This window comes from Meriones unguiculatus, chromosome 9 (genome assembly GCF_030254825.1).
Source record: "Meriones unguiculatus strain TT.TT164.6M chromosome 9, Bangor_MerUng_6.1, whole genome shotgun sequence".
NCBI classification, from domain to species: Eukaryota; Metazoa; Chordata; class Mammalia; order Rodentia; family Muridae; genus Meriones; species Meriones unguiculatus.
The window spans coordinates 48,887,910-48,909,754 of NC_083357.1; the positions used below are offsets into that span (position 1 = coordinate 48,887,910).

General features: G+C 43.8%; 1 protein-coding gene across 1 annotated transcript in view; it reads right to left on the bottom strand.

Annotated features, from left to right (window-relative positions):
• Positions 1-411: 411 nt before the first annotated feature.
• Positions 412-21,845, bottom strand: part of Fgf9 (fibroblast growth factor 9) — a 38,790-nt gene continuing 17,356 nt past the window's right edge. Inside the window, exon 3 of the mRNA XM_021639056.2 lies at positions 412-2,125. Within this exon, the coding sequence (XP_021494731.1) occupies positions 1,880-2,125 (246 nt within the window). The 3' untranslated portion in view covers positions 412-1,879. The remainder of the gene's footprint in view (positions 2,126-21,845) is intronic.

The following is a 21,845-nucleotide window of genomic DNA, read 5'->3' on the forward strand; positions in this document are numbered from 1 at the left end:
TTCGCTTGCCAGTGACATGCTTTCATTTCCCATCGAGAATGTGCATCCGAGCAAAACAAGGCCAGAATATTGCATCTTAAAGTTAGCTGCAGAAAATCAAATACTTTTTTTTTTAACTGTCACTTTTAATTTCCCAATGTTAACTGGCTAGAAAGTGATAATGTTTCTTAAATATTGCTTCAAGAATTTGGCTCTTTTCACCTTAGTATATAGTAAGAAATAAATGATCTCCCTTGCCCAATAGAATAGGAGAATTTTTACTATCAAATAAATATGTATTCTTGAGCTTTTCAGCATCAAATGTTATAAAAGGTTTTGTAAACAGTGTTCTGTACAGTAACCTGCTCTCTGAGCACTCTTGAAGACCAAATCAGAAAAGAAAGCACAGGCAATGAGTACAGTACCCCTCTAATATCATGACTGATAAAGATTTATTGGTTTCATTTTGCAAGTTTTACTTGAAGGGTACTAGCCCCATATAATTATGACAGTTCACACCAAATGCAATCTCCATAAAAGATGTTATAATGAGCCCTAGGGTCCTTGTATAATTCCATATTTGATAGCCAAGACACAAATAAAAAGTTTACAAGAATGATCCTGTTCATCTGATTTTTGCCTCAAAAAAAAAAAAAAAGAAAGAAAGAAAGAAAGAAAAAGAAAAGAAGGAGGAGAAGAAGGAAAAGAGGAGGAGGAGAAAGAAGAGCTACGTAAACTTTTTCCTCTCCCTTAGGGACTTTAAATCAGCGCCATGTCTGATGTCGTCATGGAGGTGGGCCGAGTTAAAGAGCACAGTCATGCTTAGCTTTGGTACACTCTGCCACAGATTAAAACACGACACACGCCAACCCTCACGTGTTCCAACCGCCCGCTACACCGAGAGACTGCGTCACGGGAGAGGAAAATTACAGACACGGAATAAGGGTTGAGACCCAGTTTATCTTTAATCCTCTGGGGTAAGCTATGAAACAAGCAGTCTGAAGAGCGAATACTCAGTGTCATGAGCGATGTGCAGAAGTTTACAATAATAATATGGGCACAAAATAGATTGTCGCCTTTAGTACATTAGGGCCATTAGAATTTCTCATAGACCTACTTGAAGTTACCACAGGTTTGTAGCAGACTTTGCCATTTAATGCCTACAGAGCCTAAAGCTTCCAAAATGCCTATCTGGCCTGTACATATTTCATTAAAAATAAACTCTATATAATAAATAAATATATAAAATAAATAAAATGTTGCCTTTGGAATTTCTATAAATAAATTTAACCTTTTTCTCTTGTTTTCTTTTTTCTTGTTTTTTTTTCTTTTTTCTTTCTTTTTTTATTTCTTTTAAACTAAGAGGTCTTTGCTTTAAGTTCACTGGGCTATGATACCAGCGAGAATGAACTGATAGTCTTTTAGGTGAGACTGCGCCCTCCACGCCTGTGGAAAGGCAGTGTTCCCTTGAGCAGGCCACCAGCCAAAAATCCTGATGAGTTGAAGTATGGCAGCTGTGCTGATATAGGATGAAGTTCAACTGATCAAAAATGTAAAAGCGTGTCTATTTCCCAGCATGCATCAGGCCGTTGTCCTCTTGGCGCGCTGCTGTCCCCCTCTACTCACCCACTCACGCACTCGCACCCTCTCACGCAGCCTCTCTCCCCTGCTTTCACAATAAATCAAGCAAGTGGCCCCAGGCAGCCCTCCAGGAGGACCAGCCAGTAAGTGCAGAGCAAATCAGCAAGTCCCCATCCAAGCCTCCATCATACATATGCATGCGACAAAGTTTGGCAACAGTGGAGCTGAGGTGACGGCACTGCTAATCGATAAGAACCCACCGCATGAAAGCATTTATAGTGGTTATGTTTTAAGGGCTCAAGTGAAGACACTGTCTTTGTCAACTTTGGCTTAGAATATCCTTATATAGTTCAGGTACTTTGTCAGGGTCCACTGGTCTAGGTAAAAAATGTGTGAATTTCTGGTGCCGTTTAGTCCTGGTCCCTTCTCTCGGAGTCCCATCCTTATTTAATGCAACATAGTATCTCCTTCCGGTGTCCACGTGTTTATACAGGTTGGAAGAGTAGGTGTTGTACCAGTTCTCTTCAAACTGTTCTCTGAAGACACACTCTTGAGTTAGTTTTTCCTGTCAAAAAAAGAAGAAAGGAAATAAATACGTTGCAAAATGTAGCTGCCTCGTTAAAAAGCAATATTCCCATTGTTACACAAGTTGAGTCCCCATTACTCAAAACGCTTTCGACCAGAATACTTTTAAATGACTTTTTTCAAATTTGGGGCTATCTGCATATGCATAATAAGTTATCTAGGATAGGGGACCCATATCTAAGCACAAAATCCACTTATGTTTCAAATATACCTTCTACAAATAGCCCGGAGGCAATCTTGCATCATATGTTTTCATTAAAATTCTCATAATATGGAATTTTCCACTTGTGACATCATGTTAGTGCTGAAAAAGGTTTAAATGTGGGGACATTTCAGAGTTCAGACTTCCAAATCAAGGATGTTTGAACCATATAGGCCTAATAAGAAAATCATTTTTTTTTATTTTAAACTTCATTATTTAGAAAAAAAGTTGCAAGTAAAAAGAGGCACAATGGAAATTAACACTAATCAAAAACTACACGGTTCAATGAACTTGTATACAGTTGCATTTACTGTCAGAGTAGAAGCTGTGAGGCTTCACACTAGATTTTATATTTTCACTATCAGATGAATTTTTTGGACTTGTTTACCACCAAAAATGGAAAAAAAATCCATTTTTAACTGCTTCAATTCGTTTTGCAAAAACTGTTTTTAACTGCATCAAGTTAAGGACATTTGAATATCTTATTCAAGATGGCTAAAGCACAAAAGAGTCTAAACAATTTGGGGAATGGGAGAAAATCAAAATACTGACTTTTCTTTTAGACAATATTCATTAGGGGTTTTTTTCCCCCCACAATCTAGCTATTCAAAGTAGAAATGTCACTGATGAAGTCAAGAGAAAGGCAGCACCTTGATGAATGTAAGATTTACCACAAAAACACTAATCGGCTCAGGGTGTCCAGATAGGTTCTAGGAGTGTCCTGTGACACCGCATTCACGGGACAACTGGCCCACTGGACCGTCCTCATTTTCAGCATTTGGATGGGGACACCCCCCCCCCCGGGGCATCTGCCCAAGCAGAGGCTCTGAGAAGCATCTCCGTCGGATTTCTATAGGCTACTTGCTATATGCAGTGACGCTGGCAGTGTCAGCGGTGCGTGGCATCTTGAAGCACCCTGTTGCGTGGATCACACCCTGAAGCCTGTCCACTCAGGCTGCAGTGCGCACGCGCTCACCTGAGGCATGTCCTCCACCCGGGGGCTGTGTGAGCTTCTACCCTTCAGAATTCTGATCTCAAAACTCACAAAATGGCTGTTCTTTAAAAATCCCTGCGAGGGCCGGGCAGCGGCAGTGCAGGCCTTTAACCCTAGCACTCGGTAGGCATACGCAGAAGGATCTCTGAGTTCAAGTCCAGCCTGGTCTATTGAGTCAGTTCCAGGACAGCCAGGACCACACAGAGAAAGGCTGTCTTGGCAATCAAATAAACTAACAAACAATCCCTGGGAGATTTCTAAAGCAGAGCATTCTCAATGCACATTTTAAGAATAGCCATGGCACCTGGGAATACTCAAAGGATTGGCTTTAAGACGCCCCACAAAATCTGTGGGTGTTCCAGTCTCCACACGTAAAAGTGGTGTGTGTGCACAGAATCCACCACATCCTGCATGCACTTGAAACTGTCCAGTGATACCTAGTACAGAGTAAATGCTGCAGAAATTGCTTCCCGGTATCACTAAAGACACAGCTTCCTAAACTGTGGGGTGTGGTCCCATGTGGGATCACGCAACTGAACGAGGAGGCCACAAACAGAACTGACAACTATGTAATGTCTCCAAATGTGCAGCAACCAAGACTAATTGACACTCAGATTCGAAATTAATCTGAGCTGCTTCTGGCAGCAAGCACACTCACATGTTGCATCACAGGGCCTCACTGCAGCCATGCTCGGAACAGTGCGTCATGCGTGTTCCGTACTGCTCACGCTCTCAGCTGCACAGAGCCAACCAGCATTGCCTGAAGCAGCTTGGCTCAGACTGGAGACTGTTAAGTCCAATGAATTGTCATGTTTTCACCATACATAAAAACTTTTCTGCTCTCATAAAAACAAAACCATTTCATTATGAGAAACGAAGACTTTAATACTTTCCACTTTAACACATAAGTTTTTCAAATTAGAAAATCTTTGGATTTTATTATGTTAGAATGTTTGATTTTAAAAATTATTTATTTGAGTTCCATAAAAACCTGAGTTTCTGACTCGAGTTTTACTTTAAAAAAAAAATACATCTTGGGTTGAGGTTAGAATATAATTGCCAGCAATTTCTAAAATGATCTAGACATATTTCTGACATTTTTGTAGATATATTTATGCAAAGCAATGCCCTCAGCACTGACGATTATAAAACCAAAATCACGGTCAACTGTGGAAGGCACTGAAAGTACTCTATCTGCACGTCAGACACCCGTCAAGGTTTCAGTCTTCGTGTGAATGTCAGTGAGCACACCACCTCACGAGCATGCAGACTGGTTTCATCCTTACATCCAGGCCAAAGACCTGCTTTAAATTTCTTTGTGATTTGTTATTAGCGAGTGTTTGACTAGAGTACCTATGTTACATGAGTATACAACCAGGAGCACAAAGTGTTCCTGAGAGGGGGAGGTTTAAAGCCCTGGTTTAGGGAACAAAGATAACTGAAGTATGTGTGCTGAGGGTTTTCCATCCATGGTGATTTGGGTATGCACATATGCAGCCCGTGGGTCAGGAGGGATGCCCAGAAGGCTTTCTGTCTTGACTGGCAGAATATTTCCAAACACAGTAGAGTGAAAACAAATCCTCTAGCCCCCTGGTTCTTATTTCAAAAGCCACACCCAGAGCACAGAGATGCCAACAGAAGTGCCAGCCTCAGTTTTACATCCCCACTGTTAGAAAAAGCTCTGTCTTCCTAAATACCTTCTCCTTCCTCTCTCCCGGAGCCCCAGAAAAACACAGTCCCTTCTGCACCGCACAGTGTGGAGATCACGTCACATGGGCAGAAATATCATGCCTATCACATCCCCTAGCCAAAAACACACTCTGGGCTGGTGAGCAGGGGGGCTGGTAAACAGGGGAAAGGGGACCGTCTACCTCTGGTCTTATCGTCACTCAGTTGATGCCTTTAAAATCAATACCTTCCTAGTCAGTTATTGTAAAGCTAAAGACTAAGGGTGCTCTTACATCCTTTCTGCTGGGCACCTGCTGGTTGCTGACCAATGGGAAAGTTGGTGAAATGAGGGAAAGTGGGGCTAGTCCTGGCTGTGCTCTCCTCCAGATGCAAAACCACAATCGTGAAGAACATCAGTGATGGCCTTCAGACTCTTCCTGTGGCCATACTCTGGTACCTGGAATTAGCTAGCTGCTACTCTCACTAAATCAACAGATGCACACACAAGAAGAAAATCTGCAAGAGGCCGAAGAGCAAGCCTTCATGAAAGTATGCAACCACAGTCATCTCGTGGCCTCAATGAATATTCCCTTGGACAAAACTGTCATCACAAAGATGTCTTCAGAACCAGCTCTAAAACACAAGGCCAGATGGGAGACCAAGTCCAACACTGAGGAGAGACACAAGATGGGCAGGAATAAATGGTTCTTCTAAAGGCTTAAGTTCTAGGTGCATTTTTTGTTGCTGTTATTGTTTCCATCATTACAAATAGGAAAAAGGTGACTTTTAAAAATCATCACTTTTGCTGAGACTTATGGGCAACCTTTGGGCAGAGTGCAGAGAATCTTATGAAAGAAGTGGGAAACAGTAAGATCTGGAGAGGACAGGAACTCCACAAGGAGAGCAACAGAACCAAAAAATCTGGTAAACAGGGGAAATCTGAGCACAGGGGTCTTTCCTGAGACTGATATTCCAAACAAGGACTATGCATGGAGATAACCTAAGACCCCTGCACAGATGTAGCCCATGGCAGTTCAGTGTCCAAGTGGGTTTCATTGTAATAGGAACAGAGACTGTCTCTGACATGAACTGATTGGCCTGCTCTTTAATTACCTCCCCCTGAGGGGGGAGCAGCATTACCAGGCCATAGAAGAAGACAATGCAGCCACTCCTGATGAGACCTAATTGACTAGGATCAGAAGGAAGGAAAAGAAGTCTTCCCCTATCAGTGGAGTTGGGTAGGGGCATGCATGCAGAGGGTGGAGGAAGGAAGGGATTGGGACAGGAGGAGGGAGAGAACCACAGGGGGGATACAAAGTGAATAAAGTATAATTAATAAAGAAAAAAAATTTTAAAAATCATTGCTTTGCTCTTGTCCACTTGGCACCTTGACTAAGTAAAATAAATAAATAATAAACCAGGCCCCAGGCTCTAGGCCACATATCCAACCAATGGCAGACTGAAGTTATTGGGAGTAGCAGGTGCATGAGGACCAAACATGTTACAATAGATGTTTCTAGAGTACTTCCACTGCTTTCAGGATGATGAGTTATGCTGAGATGCTGAAACTACGTGTGGTTTCTGTGCAGTGCTGTGGCATTTAGGTAAGAGACCTGAACATGGGCATGTTCAGGGGATCCTAGAACTCACCCCCACAGATCCTGAGGGACAGCTGCCATTGAAAAGATAAGGGCATTTAATACTCTTCTGTTCCTGTCATTCAGAACACAGCACCATTTACACATCACCAAAATGCTACTGTCTTTTTACACTCATTTGTTAAGCACATGAATTAGTACACTAAGTTCAGAAAAACCAACTGGACAGATCTCCTCCTATGGACAGAAAGTCAAGGCAAAATCAAAAAGAACAGAATTCTAGAAAATGAACCAACAGTTCAACATATGGCATACTTTGCCTCATCTCTTTTTGTTTTTTCATTTGCATTTCTTGAAGGGGGGGCCACAGTCCTTGTGTAGAGGTCAGAAAATAATTTGCATTTTCACCTTCCACCACGTGGGTCCTGGAGACTGAACTCAAGTGGTCAGTCTTGGTAGCAAGTGCCTTTACCCACTGAGCCCCCTTACTGCCCTCTCCTCTCTTTCTTTACCAGGAGACCTAACACATCCTTGAAAAGGTCCTACCAGCTTCCTCATAGTGGCTGAAGAGCATCAGCAAGGATGCTGGTGTTGTTCGCTTCTGTTTTGTTTATTTGGGTTGTCTGATGTGTAGAATCAAATTTTGGCCCTTTTACATATATATGCAAGTACTCTACCACTGAGCAAGCACCCCTGTGCCCTGGGGTGTGTTATGTAAGTGGACACAGGGAAAGCAGAAGAAAAGGGTCAGCCCACTCGTCCTGGGCTCACAGGGACATGGACTGCAGACAGCAAAGCCTCATCCATAGTACCCCCACACATGGGCTGCTCCCACTGGCCCACCCCGAGGAAATTCAGCCTTGCCAGAGCGCACAGTAAAAAGCAATCCTCCACTCTCTAGGCCTGTAAATCCAGAAGGGACTTCTAGACAAATGCAGCCAGCCCTGTGCTGAGGAAACAGCCTGAGCCTCGTTATTTCCCACACATCTCTATGAAAGTCCTTGAGAGAAACAACAAAAGAGTGTGTTCAAGCCATCAGTCACTATCTTAGGGTTTACTTCCAACTTTATAACCATCTCCTCGCAAGCAAATTAATTCCCGGCTAAAAGCAAATTCAGGAAAATTTCTAAACATTTCTCTTCATTGATGAAATGAAATAAAGAACAGGACTGGATACTCAGCCTTCTGCGGCAGGGAGCAGGGGGTGGGAAGACCAGAAGTGTGGATTCAGATGAAGGGTCTTTCTCTCCACTGAAAATTACATCTCTGGACAAATACTGTAAAATAATTTTTAATTTAAAAGAAAATAGAATGATTTCTGCATGTTGGGAGCCATGATTCTAGAGCAGTCCCTGTAGGCATACTGGCCACAGGGAGGCCTTTCTTACACTGGAGATGGGCCACAGGAACGCCAGCTGTGAGAGCCGACTCACACACACCCTGGAAGAAGGCTTGCCTCATGTCTCAGCTAACACAGCCTCTCCCTCAGAGGAGACACCGACAGCCATTTATGTCCTTCCCCAAGTCTCAACAGTCTGATCTTTAAAAAGTCAGGCCAGGTCAGGCAACCCTAAACTGAAAGTCCAAAATGCTTCTAAGGTCTGAATTTGGGGGACATAATGTCAGCATTCAGTAAACTTCGTATGTCAGGGTGTTTCATTTTTTTTTCCCCTTAGGAATGTTCAATTGGTCACAATTCTACAAATACTCCAAAAACTTTTGGCCCCAAGAACTTCCAGTGCTTATCACAAATGCTCAGTCTACAGTAAGGACCCCAAGACAGTGTGATAACAAAGATGCCATCGGAGAGTAGGGCTTAGGTCCGGGAAGCCCTCAGTGGAAACAGCTTCAGGTGTCCCTGAAGCTAGGGGAACATCAGAGCCTCTCAGAAGTGGAACAAGTGGAATGTAGCCTGTGCCACTTTCCAGTTGCACGTGTGGGGCGGTAAGCCTGATCACCTGGACCACAGCCCCTTGTCCCTCCCATGGTGAAGGCATGGCTGCAAGACATTTCCAGAAGCTCCACTCAAGCCACTGCTCTGTTAGGACCTGGATCTCTCTGCTTCTCACTGCTCACTGATAACCTTGGGGTTCCTTAGCTTTGTTCACCTCTGGGACATGGGGTGCCAGCAAGCACCAAGGATGTGATGCAAGAAAAGAGCTAGGGGCAGTGGGCTGTGTTCAGGAGTGGAGCAGGCAACGCCTCAGAGCCTCAGGCGCTGCCCTTTGCTCTTCCACAATGTTGAACACACACTGTCAGTTTTGGAGGAGGAAGAGAAAAAAGTGAGGCAGAGAGCATGAACAAATTTCTACGTGTCCAGAAGACTCTGCACATTTTTAAAACAATGAAAAATTACTTAAAAATATAAGCAAAAGCTAAGAGGCAGCAATACCATTTGCACAGCTCACATGGTGTGGCTTCCTCCCTCCCGGGCTGCTTAGCACTGTTTACACGCACACAACCTTCTAGGCAACCCAGAAAACACGGCGTTTGTTCAACTTCAAAACGGTCTAGCCTCAAGACAACATTTTCCTGGGGGTCAGCTCAGCGGTCTCATGCAGCAGAGAGGTTTTAAGGTCTCCTTAACCTCAGTTCAGGGAGGGAGGTGATGCCAACACTGAACTATACAAGCAAAGGTGCACCTCTGTGATCACACCTGCTCTGCCACCCTGATAATCAGCTTTCCGTCAAAATTAAGACAGTCACTGAAAACAAAAACCTTCCCTGCGCCACGTACAGATCACAAATGATTTCTCCCTTTCAGCGGGGATTAGGTCAGTGTGTGATCTTTGTTTTAGACACACTAGCGAGATTTACAGTCCATTTCTTTGTGAGCACACTTCAGTTTTAAGTGATGAATACTTAGCTGGGGCAAATATTTTAAGTTATGTATTTCTATTCCAAATTATATTTAATTAAGAATAGATAAGCAAATGCAAATTGGAAATCTAGGGGGAAACTGTATTAAGCTGTCTTTTTGCATGTGTGCAGAAGGGGAGCGTAGGCCTCCAAATACACGGCACGCTTTTTAGAATTATAGAACACAGATGTTCTAAAGCTCACCACATGTCCCCAGTGCAGACAGTTTATAGAGTATTCCACTATAAAGTGATCAATTCTTGGTTTATTGTATTTCCATGTTTTAAATTTTTTTTAGATTATTTAACTATAGCTGTTTATGGCATACCTATCTTTGAACTATTGGATTTTATCACTAGACTTGGGTGGAGAATGTGGATTTAATTCAAAAGTCTACTAAAGTCCATGCTTTGGAACAAAATCTGGTGAATGTTAGCAGCTATGGAAACCTCTTTTCATTTCATGTCATCAAATTCTGAGCAATGGGAAAAACTGAAATTAAAACTTCAAAACTTTTACCATTCCTGTTTAAAGCAAAGTATGAGATAATATAGTGAAAATTACAGTACAGCCCAGAAAATGCCGAAGTACACTTTGAGACACAGATGTATCTAGACAATAACTTAAAATATTAGACAATGTGAAAACAAGTAATCCACACAGCCATTAGTATGCTCAATTTGAATCTGTGCCTCTTTTAAAAGAAGAAAAATAAATTAGAGATGTTACAATATGTGAAACAGAATAACAGTTCTTGTTGCAAATATACAGGCTTGTATGGTGCTGTTTTAAAACATGACTTCCACAGGAATGTTAACCACGCTATGTAAATGGCTGCGTTTACTCAACGCCACGGCCGCTTAAACAGCTGGCTGCTAGGATATAAACGCCAGAGCAGAGAAACACATGACAAGGACTTAATTGCAAAGCTCCTGAACATTTCCGGAGTTAATGACTTCGCCGGAGTCATTCATTCTCATATCTACTGTTTGTTACAGTCGAGGTAGTTAAACCTCCCTTAACCACAATGACTCTTTCTCATTAATAATACAGCAGTAAAGCCTTAATGGGAGCTGTTGCAAGGACCAGGGCGATTAAATATAATGACTAAGAGACCATTAATAAGAAGCCAGGTCTTTTAACTGTTCTCTCCTGGGAGAAGTCCCCAACTAGATAGAAAGAAGAGTGGGAGGGCACCTTCTCTTAAGCTGTTCGATGCTCCTGTTCAGATCCACCCCACCCCCGTGCTCACAACACGCTCCTCACCTTAAGCTCTGCTTCTCAAAACCTCTTCATTTTCTTTTTTTTTTTTTTTCCTCTCTTTGTTTTTGTAGTTCGAGAAAGGGTTTCTCTGTGTAGCCTTGGCTGGCCAAGACTTGCTTTGTAGACCAGGCTGGCCTTGAACTCACAGCGATCCACCTGCCTCTGCCTCCCTGAGTACTGGGATTACAGGCATACACTACCGTGCTCAGCTTCAAACCCTCTTTGAATTCCCCGCCATTCTGGATGGACTTGCCTGGGTTTCATATTCTGAACCATCTCTATCACCTCTAGAATTCTGGGAACAGTGGAGTTGGTTACATCCAGGTCAATATAAATGGGCAAATTTTTCTTCTGCCTTGTGAAACTATGTCAGGAATAGATGAGGAAAGGAAGAAGAGGAAATGGCTGACCAATGTGTAAATGTCACAGAGAGGTAGGAGGAAGGCTACATGCAGTCAGGAGGCAGATAGTCAGGATACACTGAACACTGCAAACAGCAAGACGGGAAGGGTGTGGTGCTTCTGCAGAAGGCTGGCATCATGTGTTTGCGACGAATGCGTCGAACCTGATTTAAGCATGGCACAGCAGTCTGGAGAGAAAGCCCTATGGTAAAGAGCCTACTTAGCAGGGAAAAAGCCCCGGTTTTAACCACAAAAACACGGAAAAAAAAAAAGAGAGAGAGTACACAATGTATTCATGGTTCTCCTTAAATATGTAGAATGTTTATGTTCTTATACATTGATTAAAACATAAATCTAAGCCAAGAACAGTGGCTTTACACCTATAACGACAGCTACTTGGGAAACTGAGGGGAAAGCATGGCTTATGCCCAAGAGTTCGAGGCCAGCCTAGACAACACAGTGAGATTCCCATTTCAAAAACGTTTAATTAAGTAATAAATTTAAATATAACTTTAAATGTTAACATGCATTTTAATTCTATAAGATATATATGAAATTAATGACTACTGTACTCTCTACATTCCTCCCACATCTAGAAAAAGAAAAAGGGAAACAAACGCTTGTACTTTCCAGAGAAGCAAGCATGAGTTCCACCCTTGACCAAGAAGCTACTTGCAACTGGTACCTGCTGGGAGAGGGAAAGCAGTTTCCTCCACTGGAGTGAAACTGGGTATATAAAAACCCAGTAGTTTTCCAACACAAAGCAGGCTCCATGATTTTTTAGTGTTTTTTGTTTGTTTGGTTGGTTGGTTTGGTTTGGTTAGGCTTTTTTTTTTCTTTTCTTTTACCTTTTTTTTTTTGTTATGGTTTGCTATTTTTTGTTTCGTTTTGCTTTTTTGTTTTTCTGGGAGGAGTAGAGAGAGAAAGAGGTATGGAGGTCTGTAGGATCTAGGAAGACATGGGGGAGGGGAAAGACTATGATCAAAATACATTTTATAAAAATGTTTAAAACTGTAAAAACAAAAACACCTTCTCCTCAAAATCAAGTTACTTCAGTATTCAGGAAGCAATCAAGGACCTAGTTTGAATCTGGACACACACACACACAGACAGAAGTAGACAGAGACACTGAATGCACACACACTCACACACACACTCACACACACACACACACACACACACACATCTTCCATGTGTCATGCCCGTCCACCATGTGGCAATAAATAAGCTGCCAAGGACAGATCTGCTCTGCCAAGTAGGACGAGTGAGATTGTTCCTTAGGAGCTGCTTACAGAAGTGAATCTTTGTTTGAGCAAATCACACAGCTCATAAACTTTCTGTACATTTTCAAAGAGGTATTCCCACAGGGGCGGGGGGAACCTTGCTCTGCACAGAATAGAATATGAATTTAGAAAGTTTGCTTTTTGCTTTAGGGAACATTTAGACTTGTGCTAATGCACAGCTGACCTGAATCTAATTCTTCTATAAACACACCTATACAAAAAGTTGATCAAATTTCCTTTAAGGTCTTAGAACACTAAGTTGAAAAACAAATCACAGGACACATTTTTCACTGCAGACTACACCTGGTATGAGTAATGACATCATTCAATGACCACTTAAAACACACACAAAAGATACGTAAAAGCTATAAATACATCAATGAAATGTCCTCTGGTGAGAACTGAGGACAGATGCCCTTGAAGGGCCAGGTTGACAGACAGTGAAGAAAAACAAAGCTCAGAGGCTGAGAGGTAAGTAAAAGAAAGATTCAAGGAGGATACCAGACAAAGACAGATGAATCCAACAACTACTCAGTTTCTGTGATAATCATCAGATAGTTTGCTGGGAGGTAGACTCAAAAAATGAAAAATGAAGAGGCTTTCCAAGATAAACAAAGCAGTTTAAAGTCAGCACACAGTTTGCAGAAATAAAAGGAACGGGCTTGAAAGATCAGTGGATCTAATGACAATGTAAGCCCAAAGATAAATTCTGAAGAACTGAAAAACTACACAGAATCTCCCCAGTAGAAACATGTGCCTTCTAGAAACATGCTCTCCCGTTGCTGACCAATGAGGCTTCATTTTAGTTCTCTGTAAAATAGGGGCACTGTACAAAGAAATTTCTAAAGCTCTTTTTCTATCATCCCCCCCCCAACCCCAGTACCAGGGATGGAAACCAGTGCCTCCCAGAATGTTAGGCATGAGCTCTACACGCATGGACCTCAGCCCTGGAAGAGCTCCATGAGTCTAAGACTCCAATGATTGAGTCTTAGGAACATCAGGATGCTATTCATGATAACACTGAAAGGACATATGGAATAGGAAATGAAGGGAAACTTCCAAGGGGCTAGAAGAGAGACAAATAAGCCAAATAAAATGCACCACTTCGGGTTCTCATTGGAGGGAGATGGGCAGCAACCCAGAAGTGATGGCTACAAGCAGTCTGGAAGACAGGGCTGCTACTTCAGAGATGAGCCAAAGGCAGAGAGGAGGCAGTCGCTTTGTCATAAGATGAACCCCAGATTTCTCCCTGGAAGCCACTTGGAGGATAAGCACCTTTTATTGCTGGGACATTCCTTGAATTTTCTGTCTTCTTCCCCACACTGACCTCAAGGAACATGGCTCTGAAAGGAGCTGTCTTTGGACTCTCCCTGCAACATGAACTGCCTAAGAGAACTTAAAGCCATGAGACAGTAAAAGATTAGCAATACGTAGGTGTACGGTGTGTGCACAAGGCAAAGAAAAGGTACTACCAAAGAGATCTGGTCACGCCAGGGAGCCTAGTCACTCTGCAGTGTCTCCATGAGACTCTTACACTTCTCCAGCACCTCTAACTGGATCTTGGGCACCGCTGGCACCACTATCCCACTCATACGCATGGAGGACCCTCCTCAGACTAGAAGGAAAGGGAGCCTTACCCTAGTACTCTGCCTGCTTCTTGGCTCCCAACTGCTGGTGCTCACAGTGCTCAGTCAGGCAAGACTCCTCTGGACCCTCATCCTTCTGCCCAGCCTTGCTTTGTGCCATATACATGGCTGTTCTCTTCTCCACACCTACAGGACTGTGTCTAATTCTCATGGGACCCCTCTGTCGTCTACAGTGTAACCAAGCTTACTTCCAGCTCTAACTGGGACTACCATGACTAACTAGCCACTAGGTTTTATTTCTGGGAGTTTTTTGTTTGTTTGTTTGTTTTATTTTGTTTGGAGGGAGTGGTTATTCCCTTACACTTCCATATCACAGTTCATCCTTGAAGGCAGGCAGGGCAGGAACCTGGAGACAGGAATTAATGCAGAGACCACGAAGGAATGCTGCTCACTGGTTGCTCCTCATGGCTTGCTCAGCCTAATTTTCTTCTTCTTCTTCTTCTTCTTCTTCTTCTTCTTCTTCTTCTTCTTCTTCTCCTTCTTCTTCTTCTTCTTCTTCTTCTTCTTCTTCTTCTTCTTCTTCTTCCTCTTCTTCTTCTCCTCCTCCTCCTCCTCCTCCTCCTCCTCCTTCTTCTTTTCCTTCCCTTTCCTTCTTCCTCCTTCTTCCTCCTCCTTCCTTCCTTCTTCTTCTTTTTATTCTTCTTTCATACAACACATTGCAACTGCAGTTTCCCGTCCCTCTACTTTTCCAGTCTCCCACCACCACCTCCCCTCTCCCCCGATCCACTCCTGCTCTGTTTCCCTTCAGAAAAGGGCAGGCCTCCAGAGGACATCAGGTGAACATGGCATATCAAGTTGCAATAAGACTAGGCACACACCCTCATATCCACCCAGGAGGAAACGGGTCCCAGGAGCAGGGAAAGGAGTCAGCGTCATCCCGCCCCCACTGCTGGGGGTCTATAGGGTCCTTTTTAAATATTCTGTGCTGAGCAAGGTCGCTCATGCCTAAAATTCCAGCACTTGAGACTCAGGAAGATTGTCATGTGTTTGAAGCTAACCTGTCTCAAGCAAAAAAAAGCAAATAAATAAATAATTTTTAAATAAATTTTAAACTATTTTAAAATTCTCCCCCCACCACCTTGAAAAAATGATTCTGGTAGTTATTCTGGGTACTATGAGAGACTACTGAATTCACCAATGTGTGAATACTAAAAGCCATGGCAAAGAAAATTACAAAGTAGATGAAACTTCTAATAAAAGAATTTCTCTATTTAAGTAGATAAAACAATAATAGCTAGATATGAGAATAAACTATTGGCAGGGGAGATGACTCAGTTGGTACATGTACTTGACATGTAGGCAGAAGAATCTGGGCTCAAGCCCCAGCACTCATGTAAAAGCCAGGCATGACACACACCTACAATCCTAGCGATGGAAAGGCAGAAACAGGAGGGTCCCTGAGGCTTACCAAACCAGAGAGGCCCACACTCAATGAGCGATCCTGTCTAAAACACTGAAATGGAAATCAATAGAAGAAGACACCAGACATCAAACTCTGGTGTGCATGCATGCAAGCATACACACACATTAATAAACTACTTAACATTATTCTTTAAAAATTGCTTTTTTAAAAAAAATCTTTAAACATTAAGGATTTTATTATGGCAATGTTATTGTATTTAAAGTGTAATTCGGGTAAGTCATGAGTCTTAACTTCAGAAGTCAACTTGCAAGAAACACAAGTCACAGTGTCTCCCAGGCAGTGAGAAGCACCAGAGGGCACAAGCATGGCACTGCCACGTGGGCTCTGGAGGAACAGTGGGAAACAAGCGTGAGCTGAACAGCAGCATGGCCAGTGCGGAGCTGCCCACAGCCCAGGCACCGTCCCCTCCCACAGTCACAGCAGAGCCATACAGCCACTATCACCAGCTCTGAGGAGTAACACTGACAAGAGGCCACTCACCAGTAAATAACCTCTCATCCCTGCTCATACAAGTGACCCTATTAAACCCAGGAGGCCACGCACAGTGTGGGAGGAAGAAGGAGACTTGTTGGGGGAAAGAGTTCAGCAGAGTAGAGGACAACAAGAGAGGTCGATGGGGTAACTATGATCAAATATGTTATGTGCTTGCATGAAACTGACAAAGAGTGAATGAATGAATGAATGAATGGACGAGTGACAGAACATGAGCCATATTTGCTGTTGAGCAGCAGAACTAAGACCCCAAGCTTCAGGCTTCCTTTCCTCCATGCTAACCATCCATGTTCTAAATCCTCATAATAAGAACACAAATCAGAATCTCCCATAAAGCACAGCAAGTAGAAATCCGTTGGAAAGATAGAAAGGATACATGCCAACTTAACATAGCCAGGATGCAGAATCTGAAACACTGTAACTTCTATGGAAAGAATAGTGGGAACAGGAAGGAAGAGAGAGGGAGAGCAGGAGGAAGGTGGGAGAATGGAGAGAAACCCAGAACTTCCTTTAGGTGGCTGTGGGTGACACAAGGAAAGCCAATGCCACATGGCAGCAGAAAGGCCACAGTCTCCTGGCACTGTGCAAACCAATCACATCATGCACCACCAGGAGGGGGGCATCCTTAGAAAGACCTTGGCCACTCAGTTCTTTGGTTACTACATTGAGTTTTCATCACTTCCTTAAAAAAGAGACACAAACCTCAATGGGTGTGTCAACGAATAATTTTTAGAAAACCTATTAAGAGGAAATCACCTGGATTTTAAACATTTACAGAAAGTAAAAAGGATGAGAGCTCTGAGTGTGGCCATCCTCCTGCTGAATGCCATAACGTTATAACCCTAGGGAAGGCCTCTGCAGTGCGTGAGTCAACAAGGCAGGCTTTTTTTCTCAGCTGCTTATCACAGTGCCTCTAAGGCACACCAGGCCAACAGGCTGACAAATGATGTTTCCTCACAGCTTCAAGGTGGTTCCTCACGGAGGCACAGCAGGGACATGTGGCCCAGCTCCTGAGAGGCCACCCCAGGGCAGCTGCTTGCGCTCGGCTCTAGTGGAGCTAGCTTTTTGTGAGGCCCGAAGGCATCTCCTCAGATGGGCCACAGGATCACACAGAGGCAGCATCCTTCCAGCAGCTCTGATGCTGACAGGGGAGGACCCTCCAAATGTCAACTCAGAGGCCTCCGGCACCAGCTGAGATAAGCAGAGAGGAGATGGATCAGGGCACAGCTAGCAGCCACTGTTTCCAAGCAAGACAGCCAAGTCCCTCGGCCTCAGCTGGGAACTGCGCTGCCTGTTTCTCTCCCTCTCCTCTGCCACATCCTCTCCTCCGGCTAAGCTTCCTCCTGCAAAACCTCAAGAGTTCTTACATCTAATTGTATTAGGACATTTATTATACGGAATCCTAATTCTTTTTGTTTTTATGGTAGTCTTGTTTGGTTGTTTTGTGAGCTGGGGCCTGAGAGGCCCATGTACACCACAGCATGGACGTGGGGTCACAGGACAACTTGTGGGAATCAGTTCTCTCCTACCATGTGGGCTCCAGGGATCAAATTCAGACCGCAAGCTGTAGCAGCAAGCACCTTGACCACTGAGCCATCTCCTGCCATGCAACTCTTGGTTCACTTGTCCGATTGCTACGCAAAGCCTTAGGTTCTTCCTGTCACCCATAGGACAAAATGCAAACATGGCCACACACTGGTACACCCAGCCAGTGCTCATTATTCACAGGAGTTAACGTCTGCAGGGCCTCCCGGAACGCTGAACCAATGCTCCCGGGAAAACCACAGGGCGAGGTTCCCATGAGCTTCCAGCCACAGCATTTTTGTTAACCTATCAATACACCCTATGCCTGCTTCTGTTTAAAGGCACTGACTTTACATACATTGCAGATTCATGACCATCTGACCCACAGCAATATCACCAAATCAAGCCTCAAGGAAGACTTTCTAAAATCAAGCTTGCTCACACACCCTTCAGGGCTTTCATTAGGACTAGGCAGCCCTTCAGCACTTGCTGAAAGACAGTTTATGATGCAAAATCATCAACAAAAGGCACAGAATAAAAAATGCACAACACTAAACAACTGCCCTAGGGAGAGCCCCAAGACAAGAGGGCAGGGCTTGACCTTTGACCTGAGCTGGGAATGACTGTGGAAGAAACCCTCTGCTTTTCCTTCTTCTCTGTACATGTCTACAAACAAGTGTGAATGTGAGATAAATGTACATTTGAGGGTTGTATGCAAAATTTAGCAGTTACGTAAGTTCCTCTGAGGTAGCCAGCATATATCCGCAGCGATGGGCGATCAATAATGTTTACTGGGTTTTGAAAGAAAGCCAGGAGTGTGAGAAAGTGTATCCAAACATGTGTAGCCAAGCTTTGCAGATGAATGTGTGTGAGCAAAAGGAAGTGGTGAGTGGAAGAGAGAGCATATGTGTGAGCGAGTGAGTGAGCGAGTGAGCGAGTGAGCGAGTGAGCGAGTGAGCGAGTGAGCGAGTGAGCGAGCATGTGAAGGAATGGAAAGTATGGACTAAAAATGCAGTAGAAAATGAGTATTGACTGGGGGGCGCAAACGAGTAACAGACTAAGCCTGATTTGGCTCCACACTCTCCCACTGCATCAAAAACTACAAGGGACACTCTATGCTCCAAGAGCAATGGAAGAAACAGGCTCCAGCTGAAGGGTAGTTTGGGTCTGACAAAGCCAAGTGCAGAGAAGGGATGAAGAGGAGCGGCAGGGTTTAGGAGAGTGGGGTGGGAGATAGGACGACAAGGGATGTGGAAGGTTGCAGAAGGAGAGTCTGGCAGAAGAATATGAAGGCCACGGGCCTGTGTTTCTTCTGTCCCTGTCCTGGCGTCATCTAGTTGCACACCCCAATTCACACACTAACTGGGCTTTTCCTGCACACACCAGGACTCAGGACTGTGGGAAGCAAACATTAGCTAGTAAAGCACAGGAATGAAGCAGCCAGCATGTAGACCCACTGTGTGTTTCAAATGTATACAGGAACTGCTCAAAAATCAGTTCACACTGAAGTCCTAGGGGTTATCACCAAATGCGTCCTTTCAAAAATCACTTACAAATGCAATCAATATAAAGTTCCCTAACACTTTCTATTCATAAAGAACTCTTGCAGACAAATAGTCAGGAACCCCAAACCACTCTGTCAACTCTTTTAGTTCCAAACAGCTACTTAGAAACTAAACACCAGGAGGAGAGGAGGGGTGTACAGGAAGGTAGGCAAAGGGAAGGGACAGGAAACAGGGGGAAATGTTCAGTAATACATGTCTAAGTTTCCTGAATTTCTTTTCATAGCTTTTCATCTGTTTTTACTGCTGAGTAATATTGCATTATAAAGCTGTACCAGAGCATTCTTAGGCTATACCAAAGCTTACTTATACATTTATCCACTGAAGTACATCTTAGTTGCTTCCAAGTATGGAAAATTATAAATAAAACTGCTATAAACAGAAAGAAAAAAGGAAAGAGATTTGAAGCCCCACTGGAAATACACTCACCTAATATTTAATTGGGTATCAACTACATATAAGACATTGTTTTAAATATCATCCGTCACTTGGGACACTAAAGTAACTGAGCAACTGACTTCCCAGTTCTTCCACTTAGGCAGGGTCAGCTTTATCACGTGTCCCAAAACCACTCCCTCAAGCCTCCCTCTGCTAGCCTCTGACAGGACATGGAGCAGAGGAACTTTGAGGATGGGATCAATACCGAACAGGTAGTGTCAGGTCAGGATGGAAGAGCACGAGCCCCTGGAAGGCTCCAAGCCTGGAGAAAAGCCGCCATTCCTTAGCCTGTTCCCTAGAACTAGGGCCACTGCCCTCCAACCTTTCAGAAGCAGCTTATGATTAAATTTGTCCCCAGCTGGGGTGTGGCTTGGTGACAGAGCACTCGCCTAACATGGGTGGGTGAAGCCTCACTCAGCCCCCAGCACCACAAACAGGGATAAAACAAACAAACTGAAACCTTTCACAACACATGAGAACCCTCCAGGTCAGGTGCACCAACTCAGCAGCAGCCTGGCATGTCCTAAGTGTCCCTCAGTCAAACTTGCTGCCCTGCCCTGCTCAATAACGTCACCCTGACCAAAACTAAATGCCAAAACTTCAAGATCAAAAGAAAATTTCTCAGTACCTAAAGGCCAGAAGTCTGGTCACAAAACAAACATAAATTTCATGAAATAAGAACTAGGTGCTGGAAAAACATCCCTTCAGAATCCCATCTGTGGTAGAACACGGAACTGTTTCTCTCCCATGTGGCTAACTCTGGATAAAATACTATTCATTCACAAAAACAAATGGTCATATTTTTGAGACAGGGTCTCACTGAGCCCAAGCCAACATGTAACTCTGGTTAGCCTGCTTCTAAGTACTGGGATTACAGGCGGTACAACCCATTTTGGGGTGCTGGAAGTTGTGTTCATCTAGCAGCTCTTGTACCAATTAGACTACACCCCTATGGATGGTCACTCTTAACATGTCCATGTGTGAAGTGAGATTTCCTGATTTGCCCCATCTGTCACTTGCTATCTTGTGTGATCTTAAATCAGCAATCCATTAAAACCTTACTCCTTGTCTCTGAAATAAGAGCACTATGAACTAAGATGATCTTCCAAAGCAATGCCCTTGATCAGCTAGAATTATTACTAAATCTTTTGAGAAGTGACCACACGCTTATGGGCTGTAAGATAATGCTTTATCAAGCCATTGGCTAAAAGCCACCCATTCCCAGAGCACACCTGATACTTGCTGACCATTCAACGAGCAAACCTCTTCATTTCCTTCCTGGGAGCTGCATTCTTTCGAGATTCTGAATGGAACATGTATGAACATCTCCCATCACAGGAATTTGGGGCAAACCACCAGAAAAGTGAATCTGTAGCTCCAGCGATACCTTGCCATTTGCTAAGCTGTACTGTTCCATGAACACACATGGGTGCCCTGCTGCCCCAAGTCAAGCAAGTGTCAGGATAGAGGGCATGGCTAACACGTCCTGACCTTTCCTCTGGCCAGCCTCTTGTATCTGCAGCCACGCGGGCAGGGAAAGACCTCAAGAGACAAGCTCTAGGAGGACCATTCCCCTGTCATTTCAGGGGAAAGTAGAGGAAGGAAAAGTAGTGACTACTCAGGACCCCTGTGCTAACTTCACAGCCATCCACGAACACAGACAGTCCTCCCTCCACGCCTGTGCATCCCGCATCTGCGCGTATACGCAATCACAGAACAAAAACATGCAGGGAGAAAGCTCTGTGTACTAGCCACATCCAGACATTTTTAACAACAATAGTACAACTATTTCCATATTATTCACAGTGTAGTATTTATCACAAGTCATCTAGAGATGGCTTAAAATTGTGATGTATGTAGTTCCTGTGCAAATACTATGTCCTTTTATATAAAGGACCTGAAAATCCAAGGGTTCTGTTATCCAAGGAGGGTCCTATAACTGATGCCCCTGGAAAGGGATGGAGAACTGTATTTGAGCCTAAAACAACTTTCAGTGCTAAGTGGTGCTGCTTCCCATGTCAGGACAAACAGGGAAAGAAAAGGACCTGGTTGGTCCAGCACGGTAGACGTCCAACAAGTGAACCCAAGAAAACATCACTGGGTCTCAAAATAATTCAAATAGGAACGGAGGATCTCCCATCTTCAGAACCATGAAAGAGCAGCACAGCTGACCAGAAGTAAGGCTGAACCAGGGCTGACAAGGACTCATATCACAGTGAGACTATGACTGAAGTGACGCCATTTATAATTAAACCAACCACACCAGTTTGCATTCTATTATCCTGCAGGTCTACTCTGACATAAAGATACCTGGGATTTTAGTTGCCATTGTTCACTAAACAAAACA